The sequence below is a fragment of the Plasmodium cynomolgi genome, chromosome 12 (genome assembly GCF_000321355.1).
Source record: "Plasmodium cynomolgi strain B DNA, chromosome 12, whole genome shotgun sequence".
In the NCBI taxonomy this organism is placed as follows: Eukaryota; Apicomplexa; class Aconoidasida; order Haemosporida; family Plasmodiidae; genus Plasmodium; species Plasmodium cynomolgi.
Window position 1 is genome coordinate 1,204,684 of NC_020405.1, and position 11,870 is coordinate 1,216,553.

At 48.8% G+C, this 11,870-nt stretch overlaps 4 protein-coding genes across 4 annotated transcripts; 3 read left to right on the forward strand and 1 right to left on the reverse strand.

Annotated features, from left to right (window-relative positions):
* Window positions 1-1,674: 1,674 nt before the first annotated feature.
* PCYB_123770 (phosphoribosylpyrophosphate synthetase) lies at window positions 1,675-2,952 on the forward strand (the record flags this gene model as incomplete). Its single annotated transcript, XM_004223710.1, has 1 exon — window positions 1,675-2,952. A coding segment is annotated over one exon (1,275 nt), but the record flags the coding sequence as incomplete, so codon positions are not given.
* A 1,734-nt stretch (window positions 2,953-4,686) lies between these two features.
* Window positions 4,687-4,920, forward strand: PCYB_123780 (U6 snRNA-associated Sm-like protein LSm6; the record flags this gene model as incomplete). The annotated part of the gene is made up of 1 exon (XM_004223711.1): window positions 4,687-4,920. One exon carries the CDS (start codon window positions 4,687-4,689, stop codon window positions 4,918-4,920), a length of 234 nt encoding a protein of 77 aa, XP_004223759.1.
* Window positions 4,921-5,976: 1,056 nt separating this feature from the next.
* PCYB_123790 (lactate dehydrogenase) lies at window positions 5,977-6,927 on the reverse strand (the record flags this gene model as incomplete). The annotated part of the gene is made up of 1 exon (XM_004223712.1): window positions 5,977-6,927. One exon carries the CDS (start codon window positions 6,925-6,927, stop codon window positions 5,977-5,979), a length of 951 nt encoding a protein of 316 aa, XP_004223760.1.
* A 2,267-nt stretch (window positions 6,928-9,194) lies between these two features.
* PCYB_123800 (dihydrofolate synthase/folylpolyglutamate synthase) lies at window positions 9,195-11,455 on the forward strand (the record flags this gene model as incomplete). Its single annotated transcript, XM_004223713.1, has 4 exons — window positions 9,195-10,069; window positions 10,692-10,765; window positions 10,965-11,087; window positions 11,349-11,455. 4 exons carry the CDS (start codon window positions 9,195-9,197, stop codon window positions 11,453-11,455), a joined length of 1,179 nt encoding a protein of 392 aa, XP_004223761.1.
* Window positions 11,456-11,870: the final 415 nt, after the last annotated feature.

The window sequence follows — 11,870 nt, forward strand, 5'->3', positions numbered from 1 at the left end:
TAAAATAAAATAAAAAAAAAAAAAAACTGACCTGTTCATAACTTTTTAGCCATTCTGTGCACAATAGTAGCTCAGTGGATCCAAATTCACCTGCACAGGTCAGCAAAAAATGGGAAAAGTCACACCGTGCGATAGTAAAACTAGCAGGTATATTACCACAGATGGTCAACCCTTTTATGTGATGAGTGAACCCTGCGTGGTGGAGTTAGGAAAATGCATTTTTCTCCCCTTGCCATGTATCCAAACATTGACTCAAACTCTTTGTCTTTCTACATTTTGCGTAGAGGTATCGCTTCGAACGACACCTACCCACCCTTCATTTGTGCGGAAGGTGTGAGCAGCGACAAAAAAAATTGACACAGTTCAACGAACTGTTACATGGTCTACACGTTACTATGTCTGTATGGGGGGATTTTCTTCCTAGTTTGGGTCCTCCCCCAGGGAGCGGCCAACATATGTATGTATACGTTGCTCCAAAAGGAGGCGAAAAAAGGGGAGAAACAGCTCCCTCCATAGGAATGCCAAAGAAACGCAATTCAAATAAGCCAAAGCGGGTTGCTTCAGGAAGGTATTCCAATTGAGGCTCTCAACCTGCGTGCACTCCAGGTGGTACCCTCGCTCATACGAACAGATAAGTAGAAAAAAAAAAAAAAAAAAAGCAACAGAGCAGGGTCCGAACGGAAGAGCGAAAACTGTCACCCGTATTTCGATTCATTTAATAATGGTACATCTTTGGCATAACTTTTAACTTGGCATTCTTTACTATGTTGGTCTCCACTACGAACTGCTGCTTCCCAGCACCACGGTTTCACTTGTGCCGTTATATATCTTTATTACCTCTTTGTATTCACACTGAAAAGAAGGGGGAAGTTGGGTAATAATTGCGTGTCGACCGCACCTCAAGAGAGTGAACAGGGTTTTTTTTTTTGCATAGCAGCACCCGCGCGTGCCTGTGCGAGGAGAGGCGGCATGCATGCCTCTGTGCATACTTCGTGTATACCTTCTTCATCCCTTCTGCATCCCACCTGCATCCCTTCGTGCGTGCACGTAGATGTGGCTACGTGGTGAAGCTTCTCTCTCCCTTGCCCTTCCACACAAAACGCCGACTTTTTTGCCCCCGCCGCTCAACATTTTGCATTGCTGTTCCTTGTGCAGTCGGACTGGATGATGGTTGATGACACGTAGCTAGTTTGTCGCTCCCGCGTGGTTAAGTAGATCGCTACTTCGACGTGTCACCACTTCGCCGCGTCACCACTTGACCACTTCACCACATTGTCGGTTTTTTTTTCCTTTTCTTTTTCCTTTTTCTTTTTTCCTGCCCCTTCACTCGCTTGGATACCCCCCGCGACACCTTCCCCACATCTCAAAATCGCACCTTCCATTAAAGCTAAGCAGCTTTGCCCCTGCTGCGGTGGCTCTACGAAATTGCGAGAGAATCCCCATCCCGCGTGTTCAGCTGTGAGCAGCCATTAGCAGCTGTGAGCAGCCGTTAGCAGCCTTTAGCAGCTGTGAGCAGCCATTAGCAGCCTTTAGCACCTCGTACCAGCTGCTAACACCCCTTACCAGTTGGCCCGTTCATCATTTGCGTGTCGGCTGGTGATTGGCCAAGCGGATCTGTCGCTACGCATAGAGAGAGGCGTGCAAAATGACTTATTTTTTCCCCAAAGGATGCAGCACAGCAAAGTGGTACAAGAAAAGCAAGTTTTTTGGTCAGGGCAATTACGAAAGGACACTAGCTGTGCTGTTGAGCAGCAGCGTTGTTTATTATTGCACACTGAGAGATGAGGAGAAGAGAAAAGAGTTCAAATCTCATGTCAAAAATGTAAAGAAGGACTTAAGTACACTCCTCCAATGGAGACAAACCGATAATGGAAGAAATGAAGTTCTATTCAGAAGTAAAACTATGTCCTTCTGCGATAGCAACAAAAAAGGATTCCGTCATCCTTTGTGGAGATCAGAAGAGAAAAGGCCCATCGAAAAAATGGAAAATGCAATCCTCTTTAGTGGTTCTTCCAATCCTTTATTGAGTAAAAATATAGCAGATCATTTGGGGACTATACTAGGTAGAGTGCATCTGAAGAGATTCGCAGATGGGGAAGTGTCCATGCAGTTTTTGGAGAGTATCCGAGGTAAGGACGTCTACATTATACAACCAACATGTCCACCAGTTAATGAAAATTTGATTGAGTTGTTACTTATGATTTCTACATGTAGAAGAGCTTCTGCAAAGAAAATCACAGCAGTGATCCCATACTATGGGTATGCAAGACAAGACAGAAAATTAAGTTCCAGAGTCCCCATATCAGCAGCTGATGTTGCTAGGATGATAGAAGCTATGGGAGTCGATCGTGTTGTTGCTATCGATTTACATTCGGGACAAATACAGGGATTTTTTGGACCTAGGGTACCAGTAGATAATCTAGAAGCTCAACTGATAGGATTAGATTACTTCACAAAGAAGGACCTCTATAAGCCTGTTATTGTCTCTCCAGATGCAGGAGGAGTATATCGAGCAAGGAAATTCCAGGACGGATTAAATCATAGGGGAGTAGGTGAGTGTGGAATTGCTATGCTAATCAAACAAAGAACCAAACCAAATGAAATTGAGAAAATGGATTTAGTTGGAAATGTATACGATTCTGATGTTATTATAGTAGATGATATGATTGATACTTCTGGGACGTTGTGTGAAGCTGCTAAGCAATTGAAGAAGCATGGTGCGAGGAGAGTGTTCGCTTTCGCTACACATGGACTTTTTTCTGGACCTGCTATTGACCGGATTGAGAACTCTCCCCTGGAGGAGGTCGTCGTGACGGACACTGTCAAGTCGAACAAGAATATCGACAGCTGTAAGAAAATCACCAAATTGAGTGTCTCTGTGCTCGTGGCCGACGCGATTAGGCGCATCCACCAGAAGGAGTCGCTCAACGATCTGTTCAACATCAAGGGGTAGGAACTGAGAAGCGGTGGAGATGCGAAGCGGTGGAGATGCGAAGCGGTGGAGATACGAAGCGGTGGAGATGCGAAGCGGTGGAGATGCGAAGCGGTGGAGATACGAAGCGGTGGGGATACGAAGCGGTGGGGATACGAAGCGGTGGGTATACGAAGCGGTAGAGCTGCGAAACGGTGGAGCTGCACGCCCACACTGGATCCTCCGTTCTCTCAGAGTGCACACCCACACTGGATCCCCCGTTCCCTCAGAGTCCACGCAAAGAAGCGTGGCTTCCCTTGGCTGCTTTGCTTTGCTTTTCGCTGTGCTGTGCCGTGTCGATTTTTTTAAGCGTGACAAAGCGTTCGTCACGTGGCCCACATCCCATGCTCGCTCTTTAGGGGAAGGCAGCCCCCTAGCACTTGGGGGGAGGGGTGCACTTACGGCAAAAAGGAGATAAAAAAATGAAGCAAAAAGTGAAACAAAAAATGATACAAAGTAATGACGAAGTGACGGCTTGGCGGGGGAGTGCCCACGCGCGCCGGGGTTGCCAAAACAACCGCGTTTGTTACTCATTCGTTCGTTTTTGCGTATTCACCCGTTTGACTGTGTTGTGCAGCGCCACCCAACTTCTTCCTCCCAAGTATGCCATTTTAAAAAAAAAACGCATGTGTTAAACGTAAGCAGTGTAGTATTTCTTCCCTCCCCATGCCATTACGTCCAACCGAACGGCAGGTGTATTGACACAAATGGGAAAAGGGACCCACCCGAAAGAGGCAATCTCTATCAGTTTATCAATATGCGGTCTACAAAAAGTTGCTGCAATTTTTTTTTGACAAGCTATACAATTTGTTGCGATTCAGATGTTCGCCGGTTGCGATTCGCATGTTCGCTGGTTGCGATTCGCATGTTCGCCGGTTTCCATTCCCATCGTTTGCTCCGATCTGTTCAACGTGCTTTCATCACCAAAAGGGGGTAAAGCGGTTGCCTTTAATGGAGACGCTCGAAGTGGTCAAGCGGCGTTAACGTCGGCTACAACGTGGGGGCGGCAGAAAAAAAAAAAAAAAAAAAAAATAGGTAAGCAGCTAAGCGGCTAAGCGGCTAAGCGGCTAAGCGGCTAAGCAGCTAAACAGCTAAACAGCTAAACAGCTAAAACGGCTAAAAATAAAGGTAGTGTTTCTTTTTTTCTCCGCGCGCGAAGCCGGCTACCCCTCGATGAGAGCCCAACTGACGAGTGCAACTCCAACCCCCTGCAGCCCCCGCTCAACCGCTCGCGGGTTGTTTTACTAATTGGAACCGCGAAAGTGCGGGATGCACGATACGCACGTACACGTGGAACACTGTTTAGCTACTTATTCCTTCTGGAGAGGCTCCAACAAGGACCCTTCCCAATCTGCCTCATCCGTGCGATCCGAGCGATCCAAGCAACCCGCACTGTTACTTCCTGTAAGCTTGTTCGAAAGCGAACGTGATTGTGCGCTTGGGCGACCTCCTTCTTCGTCTCCTCCCTCCGCTGTGAATCCTTTCCACTGCAGGGACTTACAAGAGGGCCCCTCCGAGCAGCACACGAATGAATGTACAAATACGTGCATGAGTATCACCAAGCTCATCTACGTTTCATTTTTCCTCATTCACTCCCCCCCCACTCACACACATACATACCTGCTACATGCGTACATACTTGCTACATGCGTACATACCTGCTACATACATACCTGCCACGCACATACTGATGCAGGACACCCCCCATGCCCAATATGAGCTCCAACTCGCCTAAGGACTTTGTGGAGAGCCTGAAGGGACGAGTCGTCATAGTGCGACTGAACAACGGGTCCGACTTCAAGGGTATTCTGGCCTGCCTGGATGAACGAATGAACGTCGCGCTGGAGCAAACCGAGGAGTTCTTCGAAGGAGAGTTCATTGAGAGCTACTACGATGCCTTCATTCGCGGCAACAACGTGTTTTACATACGGGCCATCGACGATGAGTAGGTGAAGAAGAAGCTGCGCAGGCGGCACGCACACACCCTGCCCAGGGGATACGCCTAAGGGATACGCGTAAGGGAGTCGTTTAGGGAATACGCTTAAGGGAAATTTTTTTTTTTTTTTTTTTTTTTGTGTGCATCCCCTTTTTTTTCGCTTTAACATAAGTGACACCAACTGCTAACTGTAGTACCAATTGGCGCGAATACCTTTTTTGTATGCTCAACGTTAGATGGCTGGGAGGGTTCGTTTTGCTTTGGAGTTTAGGCTAACGACACGGGTGTAGGTTTAGTTAGTGGAGGACGTTCTGCATAAGCGATGTGATGTATGACCCTGACATGGGGAGGATCCTTCTTTCGTTGGCGAAGGAGGGCGCCCCGCCCATCCGTTCGGGCTTCTCCCCATGCACTGCGCGCACAGAAGCAGGCAAGGTGGGAACCACTCGGCCTCGGCACTAACGGGGAAGGGGAAACCGTTACCCGATAGGTGCTACTCGATAGCCGCTACCCGATAGGTGCTACTCGATAGCCGCTACCCGATAGGCGCTACCCGCTAACCCCTTATTAAGTCGCTCCACCGTGGGTGTCTGAATCTGCGCTTCGTTCAAGTTACGTGCGACGCGGGAAGCATACGTACAGGTTATTGGGCGAAGGGGGTACCCCCATGGTAAGTCACGCAATGCTTTTAAAAAAAGGGAAAAACGACATCAGTACAAAATCTGGAGAAACACGATTAGCTCCGGGCAAAAATATAATGCTCTAGCAAAAAAAATTACGTGCGGGAGGGGGAAAAAAAAAGGGACACCCAGAGTGGAGGCACCCCGAGTGGAGGCACACACGCACACCAAATGGGGAGTGATATCACTCGGGCGGGAAGAAGTAGAAGACGTAGAAGAAGTAGAAGAAAGTGACAGTTCAGCGATAAACTCGGAATCGCTACTTTCCCACTCTTTCTTCTCTCCCCCTGCCTCAGTACCACTTGGACCCATTTCGAAGTTGCACACCCCTCCACGCAGGAAAAAAAAAAAAAAAAACTCTCTCTCATTAAAAAAAGGATCGAAGTTGCTTAAACGAGCGCCTTCATTCTTTTGGTCTCCGCTACAGCTTCATCAAACTTGGCTTTCTCCTCTGCATTGAGTTGCAACTCGATGACCTGCTCAACTCCGGTGCCTCCGATAACGAGAGGAGTACCACCAAAGATATTGCTATGACCATATTGTCCCTCCAGTAAAGTGGAACACACAAGGACCTTTTTTATATCTTTTAAATACGACTCCGCCATTTCGATAATAGCAGCAGCAGGGGCAACATAGGGAGAAGCAAGCAGGTTCACGATCTCCAAAGCAGTGTTGATTGTTCTATTAAATATGGCCTCTACTTCTTCATCAGTAATTTTTTTGTTATTAATAAATTCTTGCAGTGGAATACCTCCAACAGTGATGTACCTTTTTAGAAGCACCATTTTATTTCCATGTGCACCGACAATGAGTGCATTAACATCTCTTGGGCAGACATTCAATTTTTGCGAAAGGTAGTACTTCAACCTAGATGTATCTAAAACTCCACCTAACCCAATGATCTTATTTTTTGGTACTCCGGAATGCTCAAAGAGTAACTGCACCATTACATCCACAGGGTTGGTCACGACTATGATGAAGGCATTAGGACAGAGATTCTTTATATGTCCTCCAATTTCAATCATGATTTTGTTATTAAGTGGTAGTAGATCATCTCGGTTCCATTCCTTGTCACTCTTCCCTGGTGCTTTAGTAAAACCAGCAGTTACAATTACCAAGTCGGCTCCCTTCAAATCCTCATATGAATTCGATCCTGTCACTTTGCAATTCGAATACGCCATCACATTAGAGTGTGACGTATCTAATGCTTTTCCTTGGGGCATGTTCTTCACAACATCAAACATAACAACATCACCTAAGTTCTTCTGTACAATGAGGGTAGCCATCACACCTCCGATCATACCAGATCCAACAAGGACGATTTTGGGTTTAGGAGCCATTTTGGAAAAAAAAAAGAGGCACGAAGGGGAGAAAAAAAGAAAGAAAATAGTCGACTACACACAGTTTAGCAAAAGGACAAAGGGTTGCTTTTTTGCTTTCTTGTCGAGGGAAGGAGTGGTACAACTACCTACAGCTTTGTAATTATCAATTGGGGGATGAGGCCGAGAGTCGAAGTTTCTTCGCAAAACAATTAAGTATTTTTTTTTTTGGGGTGAATATTTTTGGTTTGTCGCATGTAAAGGGAGAAAGCATATATCACTTTGTTGATACGCAGGAGATTTTGTGCAAAAAATTTGGTGAGAGTGTTTGGAGAAAAATTGTTTCGCAATCTTTTGATGTATCTATCTGCACGTTTTCTTTTTTGTGAAGTTCTTATGATGTATATTTTTTTTAATTTTTTTTTTTTTTTTTTATTTTTTTATTTTTTTTCAATTTTTTTTTTTTCACTCGCACCAACGCAGAGCTGCCATGCGTGTACCCATTTTTGCGTGCCGCTAACGGGGGGGCCCAAATTGGCCACTTCCAGCCCCGTAGCAAAACCGAGGTAGCGCCCCGCTCGGACCACTGCGAGGGTACACCTCGGGGGTGGGGAAATAAAGGGTCACCCCGGCGGGGTAGCGGAGGCGTAGCGGCGGGCAGCGGCGGGCAGCGGTGGGGTAGCGGCGGGGCAGCGGTGGCGTAAGGGCGACGTAGCGGTGCACTCAGCAGTGCACTCATCGGGGTGCACTCAGTGGTACAATTCGCATCCGCGTGAGGGTGCCGCGAAGAGGGGCTTCCCCCACGCGAGAGGACTCCCCGGCGGCGGGGAAAAACCACCAAAATGAAAGGGAGCTCGCATCGTTGGGGAGCACATAATACTCCCTAGGGGAAGGGGGCATACACGTGTAGGCCGCTTCGAACTCGCCACTTTGAACGAGCCTCTTCGCACACGCACCCTCGTTCAGGGGGCACTTAGCTCGGCAGCTTCCAATGTACGCAGCTTCCTATGTAAGCAGCTTCCTATGTAAGCAGCTTCCAATGTATGCAGCTTCCTACGTAGCGGATCGTGGTGGGCGGTTCATACGAACCGGCTTGTCATCACCACAGCTTGCTCTCCCCTGCGTCGCAGCTCGACTGCTTCGTATATCCCCCACGTCGCAGCTCGGCTACTTCGCATATCCCCTACGTCGCAGCTCGGCTACTTCGCATATCCCCTACGTCGCAGCTCGGCTACTTCGCATATCCCCTACGTCGCAGCTCGGCTGCTTCGCTCTTCCGCGTATGCCCCCCGTACGAGTCGCCAAACGGCCCATTTACTCATTCAGTCCCCTCGCCCAACATTTGCTGCGTGGGGGGTGTCTCACCTGTGAAGCTAACGAGAGACGTCCCCCGACGCAATTTTTGCAAAAGCTTTCATGATCCCCATGTTACGCGGGGGGAGGGGGCCCACATATGGATGTAAATAGGCGCAGCGGCTCATCTGTGGGAAAAAAAAAAAGGCACCCCCCCACCCCATTGTGATGGGTGCACAATTTTATCGCTTAACTGAGCACATTGCCCCGCGTTCCATGTGAAACACACGAAGGGAGCATTTGCGTTGGCCTGGCCCCTTTCGGTGAAGTCTACTTGGAGGTGGCGCGACTGTACTGGTGAGGTAACTCCTTCTTTCACAACAGGTTTCCATCGCAATTAGTTGTTTGACTCTCCATTTGGGAGACTGTGTGATATATGCTACCCCATACGTGTGTACTGCCATAGGAGCGGCGACCAACAGGGGAAAGCCATCGACGTGCCCCATGGTGTTGACCCCTCGACCGTAGGGGAGCGGTACGCCCAACCAGGTGATTTACACTCCCTCCTTTCTATCACGAGAGGTTCCTCTCCTCCAAATATGCTACAAAAAAATAAGAGAAGTAAAATTGGTAGCAATTCTCAGGTGTACGATTTGTCTCATTTTTTTTTTTTTTTTTTGTGCAAACTTTTGGCAAATCGTTTGCGTTTGTGTGTTCCGTTCCCTCGTTCGTCCAACATCGAGGGAGGCGAAACTCAGCATTAGTTGTAATTCGTCCGTCAGTTCGCACACGTTTCAAGAGTGGGTAGCTCTCCACCCAACCGCTATCACGTTTGAGCTGTCACGTTTGAGCTGTCACGTTTGAGCTGTCACGTTTGAGCTGTCACGTTTGAGCTGTCACGTTTGAGATACCACGTTTGAGGTACCACGTTTGAGATACCTCCTTGGAGGTAGTACCCCTTCTGAGCTACCCCTTTGACGCGCATAAACTACCAAATGGCAAGCGGAAAAGGGGAAAGCGCAACGCAAAGGTACGCAGAGTGCCTGGCAAAGCTATATCAAACGCACTCGCTAAAGCTGGGACTAGAAAGGACGAAACAGCTAAGCGAGTGCTTCGACAACCCAGGGGATACCTACCAGACGGTTCATGTGGCTGGCACGAATGGAAAAGGATCCGTGTCCTACAAAATAAGTATGTGTTTAAAAGTGCGCAGCTATACAGTGGGTCTCTTTACATCACCACATGTACTCTCCATTCGAGAAAGGATTAAAGTGAATGATGAGTGTATAAGTGAGGAGGACTTTGTCCATCTCGTTGAAGAAATTTGGAGAAAATCAGAACAGCTGGACGTAAAGCCAACCTTTTTTGAAATCGTAACATTGGTTGCATATCTGTTTTTTAAGTCGAAGAAGGTAGATTATGCAGTGGTAGAGACAGGGATTGGAGGTCGCCTAGATGCAACAAATATTTTGAAAAAACCCGAGTTAGTTGTTATCACTTCCATCGGTTACGATCATCAGGAGTTGTTAGGAACTCAGCTGAATTCTATTTGTGATGAAAAAATGGGGATAATTAAGGAAGGCACACATGTAGTCATAGGTCCATCTGTCTCGATATACAAAAATATATTCAAGAGAGCCAAGGACTTGAACTGTGTGCTCAAGGTCGTTCCACCAGAACCTCGTGGAGAGTCCTTTGATGAGGAAAACACAAGAATAGCAACAGAGGCGCTGAAGATGCTAAAAGTGGACGTTTCTTTAGATCCCATTTTGAAATCCGTTATCTGTGTTAAGCCTCCACTAAGGATGCAGTACCTTGCTATTGAACAGATTCAACATGTGAAGAAGAAAATTTTTGCGTCTTCTGGAGCGTTCACTGATGGGACTGCAGTGAACAGTGGGACTGCAGTGAACAGTGGGACTGCAGTGAACAGTGGGACCATCAGTGGGACCTCCCTCCCCCTGGCAGTCATCCTTGACGTCGGCCACAACCAAACGGCCATCGATCGGCTCTGCCAAGACATCAACTGCTTTCACAAGGGGAAACCCATACGGGTCTGTGTCTCGGCGACCCGCCCGCGCAGCTTATCCATTTTCCAGCCCCTCGTGGCGCACTTCCACGGACTCCTCCAGGTGAGCGCAGGGAAGCGCAGGGAAGCGGCGAGCAGAACGGAGCAGCGGAACGCAACGCAACGCAACGAAGCGCAGCGCAGCGACGTGGAGTGTCACGCTGTGGAGCCGAGTACGCCGGATGAACCAACCGGAGCGCGGTCCCTCCCCCTACGCGATGTTGCCCTCTCGACGCACTTTATTGCGTCTTCGTATTCCAACCCCATGCACACATCCGCCCATTTTTCCATTTCCCCACCCCCCGCAGGACGTTCTGTACCTCCCCTCCCTGAACGAGCGGACCTACGACTTCGGCGATGTTCTTGACATGCTCAACAGCGACGAGCAGATAAGTGCCGAGCTGCGGGGCTTCTTATTGCGCAGCGGAGAGAAGGTGGCTTCTTGGCTGGAAGGCGCCGGCAAGGGGGGCTCTCCGGGAGGCAACCTCTACACACGTGGTAATGCTGGGGGAGGGCGCACACGAGAGAGGCTCTCCACAAGGGGGTCCATAAACCTCCCCCCAAGAGTGTTCACGTGTGTCGACTAACAACTGATGTAGTTACTCCCCATGATGTAGTTCCTTGCCATGATGTAGTTCCTTCCCATGGTGTAGTTCCTCCTCCCCATGATGCACTTCCTTCCCCCCCCGCTTCCAAGGCACCATCCCCCTGATTGTGAAAAACGCCTTCCTGGAGAGCTGCAAGGACAACTCCATTTTACTTTTCTGTGGAACCTTTTTCATGTTCGATGAAGTTTTGCCTGTCTTTGATATCCACTCGGGTAGGCTAGGCCCCCTGTCCGTGTCTTCCTCGGCGGCTAACTTGGGGACCTCTTGCTGCTCCGTTTTGCTGCTCCACCATTTAGCTACTCCGTTTCGCTACTCCGTTTCGCTGCTCCATTTCGCCACCCCGCCCGCTTATCATTCCCCCCATTAGATCTGCAGGACCCCATTCCGATGAACGAACGATCCTCCACTTGAGAGCCACCTGAGGGGGACGACCCAACAAGGACTCGCAAACATTGCTGCCTCACCGTGTGCAGGGCGAACCAGGCGAGAACAGACGAGACCGGGCAAGCCCAACGCGAGGGACAGGGCCAGCGGTAGGGACAGGAGCAGGGCCGCTCATTATTCCCCCGTCAATTTCTAACGAACGTAGCTCGCGGGCAAAACCGCGAAGGGACTCTTAATTTCGGAAATAAAAGTTAAACGAGCTGCTTCCTCAGTAACGCACGAGGGTGGCGGCGGTGGTGACGGCGATGGTGATGACTGCGGTGGTGGTGATAATAATCGAGTCGGACATGCAAACAGTAAAAACGAAGTAGGCACACAGGTGTGCGCTTTAAAATGGCTAAAGCGTAACAAAAAAAAAAAAAAAAAAAAAAGGGGGGGAGGGGGCGGTTTGGTCTGCCTCTGAAGGGGAGGTAGCAATGGCTTCCTCTGCTAAGGAGCTGTTCGATCATCTCTCAATTTTTAATTTTCTCCTGAACCGCCCAAGACAAGCTCCCACCCCGCTTCTCTACACGAGTGAACCCCAACGCAAATTCCTTCGTAGGGTAGAAAAA